Source organism: Octopus bimaculoides, chromosome 18 (assembly GCF_001194135.2).
Source record: "Octopus bimaculoides isolate UCB-OBI-ISO-001 chromosome 18, ASM119413v2, whole genome shotgun sequence".
Classification (NCBI taxonomy): domain Eukaryota; kingdom Metazoa; phylum Mollusca; class Cephalopoda; order Octopoda; family Octopodidae; genus Octopus; species Octopus bimaculoides.
Genome location: NC_068998.1, coordinates 55,283,673 through 55,286,381, shown reverse-complemented (window position 1 = coordinate 55,286,381; position 2,709 = coordinate 55,283,673). Strand labels below are relative to the sequence as shown.

The 2,709-nt window shown below is 30.6% G+C and overlaps 1 protein-coding gene across 18 annotated transcripts in view; it reads right to left on the bottom strand.

Annotated features, from left to right (window-relative positions):
* Positions 1-2,709, bottom strand: part of LOC106879469 (coronin-2B) — a 70,625-nt gene that overhangs the window by 7,691 nt on the left and 60,225 nt on the right. For 7 of the 18 annotated variants that reach the window (XM_052974497.1, XM_052974494.1, XM_014929047.2 and 4 more), the window contains exon 14: positions 670-690. The exons of the other annotated variants lie outside the window; for them this stretch is intronic. In XM_052974497.1, coding sequence (XP_052830457.1) covers positions 670-690 — 21 coding nt within the window. The remainder of the gene's footprint in view (positions 1-669; positions 691-2,709) is intronic. 18 annotated transcript variants of the gene reach the window in all.

Sequence of the window (2,709 nt, the reverse complement as noted above, 5' to 3'; positions counted from 1 at the left end):
TTAATAAATGCAATTTTGAAATGTGTTAATTTAAATTTCTAAAAATCTTTACTTAAGTAAAACAGAAAATTCTGAAATAAATTGATTATATGAGATTATTTCAAAGTGTTTAATTGCTTTCACAATGAAACCATGCACAGACACAAACACACACACACACGCACACATTATGTCATTGATCTGGAAATAGAAGTCATTTAATGACAAACAAACAATTTACAATATAAAATAAAAGAAGGAATTTTAGTTTTAGTAGAATTAAAGAGGAGCATGCATAAAGGGAGAAGAAATGATAAACTTGAGATGAGATTTAATAAGAAATTCCTCAGTTGGTCACTTGCTTAATTAATTGGTAATTAGCAATTTGAAAATATTATCTTGTCTCCTTTAGAGAAAACTTGATAAACTGTAAAAGCATTTTTTAACATATTTCCTCTTTGTGTACACACAGATCAATAGAAAGATGAACAGATCAATAGAAAGGTAAATAGATAGACAAATAGGTTTGGAAATTGTCCAGTTGGAATGGCAAACCCCTCGTAGACACACTCCAGAAAGAAACAATGTCAAAACGTCACACTCTGGTATTCACTAAAATGATGCAACCGATATTGATGGAACATGCAGTTGACACTTGTTCGAATTCAATCAATTTGAATCTACACTTACCTTGGTTTTTGTAATTAATTTCTAAAATAAACAATTTTTTAACGATTACATATTATCTAAATACTTGCTTAGAATTAAATATCTTGATCTAAAAGACTCTTTTAATCAAGAATTTTAAAAAATCTTTTCAATATAAAGTTTATACAATGATGATGATGATGGTAGTGGTGATGATGGTGAAGGTGGTGATACTGATGATGATGATGATGACAAACAGACAGTTTTGTAATAAGTGAATATTATGTTTTCTTTCAACAGGAAAATTCCAAGTTAGAACATTGCAAGACTAGTAAATTGGGAAGCTACCAGCAGAGTGAGGCTGATTCTGCCGAGTATAAGAAAACAATCTGTTACTTCTGACAGAATCAAAAAGAAGAACAGCAGAAATTGAAAAATTTAAAGATTTCAATAAAAACGGAAAGTTTAAACTTGTAGAAATAAGTTCTTGTTGAATATTTGAAATCAAACAGACTAATCAGCGAATACAATCAGTTGACGTTCAATATTTCCCTATAAAATTGTCTAAAATATCCTTTAAAAGCAAATAACATATCCGGTAGAGCAAAACTAGTCTAAAATTCAACCTTTTTTTACAGTTTACAGAAAAACATGGATTTAGAAAAGTTTCTTGAGATGTTGTTATTGTTGTTTCTTTAGGACATTGAAAATACTTCAGTTGGTTTATTTGTCCTAACCTGAGTGAGGTCTACATTCATTAATTAATAATTAACTGGAAATAAATGGAGAAGACTGTCCCCTTAGAAAAACAGGGGCTCTCTATTTTAAGTTTAAAACAAACCATAGATACGACTCTGGAAGGGTTAATGAAGCCCATCAACACAAAAACCTAACCCCTCTTGACCAATTCACTACATTGAGTCTATTTAGATTATGTCTTCTACTTCCAGTGAGAATCTTCATAGCCACAAGAATCGGCGGATTACAAGATGAACAGAATCTTACTCTAAGGAAATATTCCTGGAGACCAACAACATTTTACTTTCAACCAACATGCAAACAACGTTTTTAGTGATTTAGCTTTTGTATTCTAATGTTAATATGGCATTGTGAGTTCAAATACTGCCATGATCAACTCAGCCTTTTTTATATTTTTAGGCTTATAAAATAAGTACCAGTCAAATACTGGTGTCAATGTAATTGACTCCCATCCCAACGAAATTACTGGCCTTGTGCCAAAATTAGAAAGGAATATAGCAGAGCTGGCATTTTAGTAAGAGAAGTCTGGTACAGGCTTCTGCCTGGCTGGCTCTTGTGAAACTGTCCCACCCATGCTAGCATGAAAGGCAGACGTTAAATGATGATGATGACATTTTAGTAACAAGGGAAATATGCAAATGCTATGTGTAGTTATAGCTTGATAGAAAGGATTCAGCCTCTGATATACATCTTCACTCATCACAATAATAAGAAATATCTCATCCAGCACATGACAACATGGAAAAACAGATGTATGATGATGATGATGATGATGAGTTCATACTAAAAGTATCAATCTATTCTAACATTAAAAGGGAGGGGTGGGGTACACTTTGTACTGATCCTGAAATCCAACAGGTACAAAGAGGGTTTGATGGCTTAGTCTCTTCTACGCAATTATGTTATTCATGGAAATATTATTCAGTAAAATGAAATATTAGTAACATGACATAACAATATAGAGATTAACATTTATACCAGAAGTGTGACTTTTTAAAAAGGACTAACAAAAAGTTAATGTAAAAAAAAAAAAAAAAAAAACCCATAAAAATTCAATAAAGAAAATTTACTCAAATTCCAACAACTGAGATTTTGGCTGATTATTTCAGAATGTGAATGCAACAAGTTATTTGTTGGTTTAGAAATGAAACTTGTTAAATTTTGTAACGTGATTAATATAAGAATAAATTAATTTAAATTCTAAGAACACAGACATATATTAATAGCTTCGGAGTAAATATTAAAATAAACAAAACGTTAGTATTTGATGATTTTCTTATCAAATAAACCACCTCTAAATTATTCAACTAAAAAATTACATAA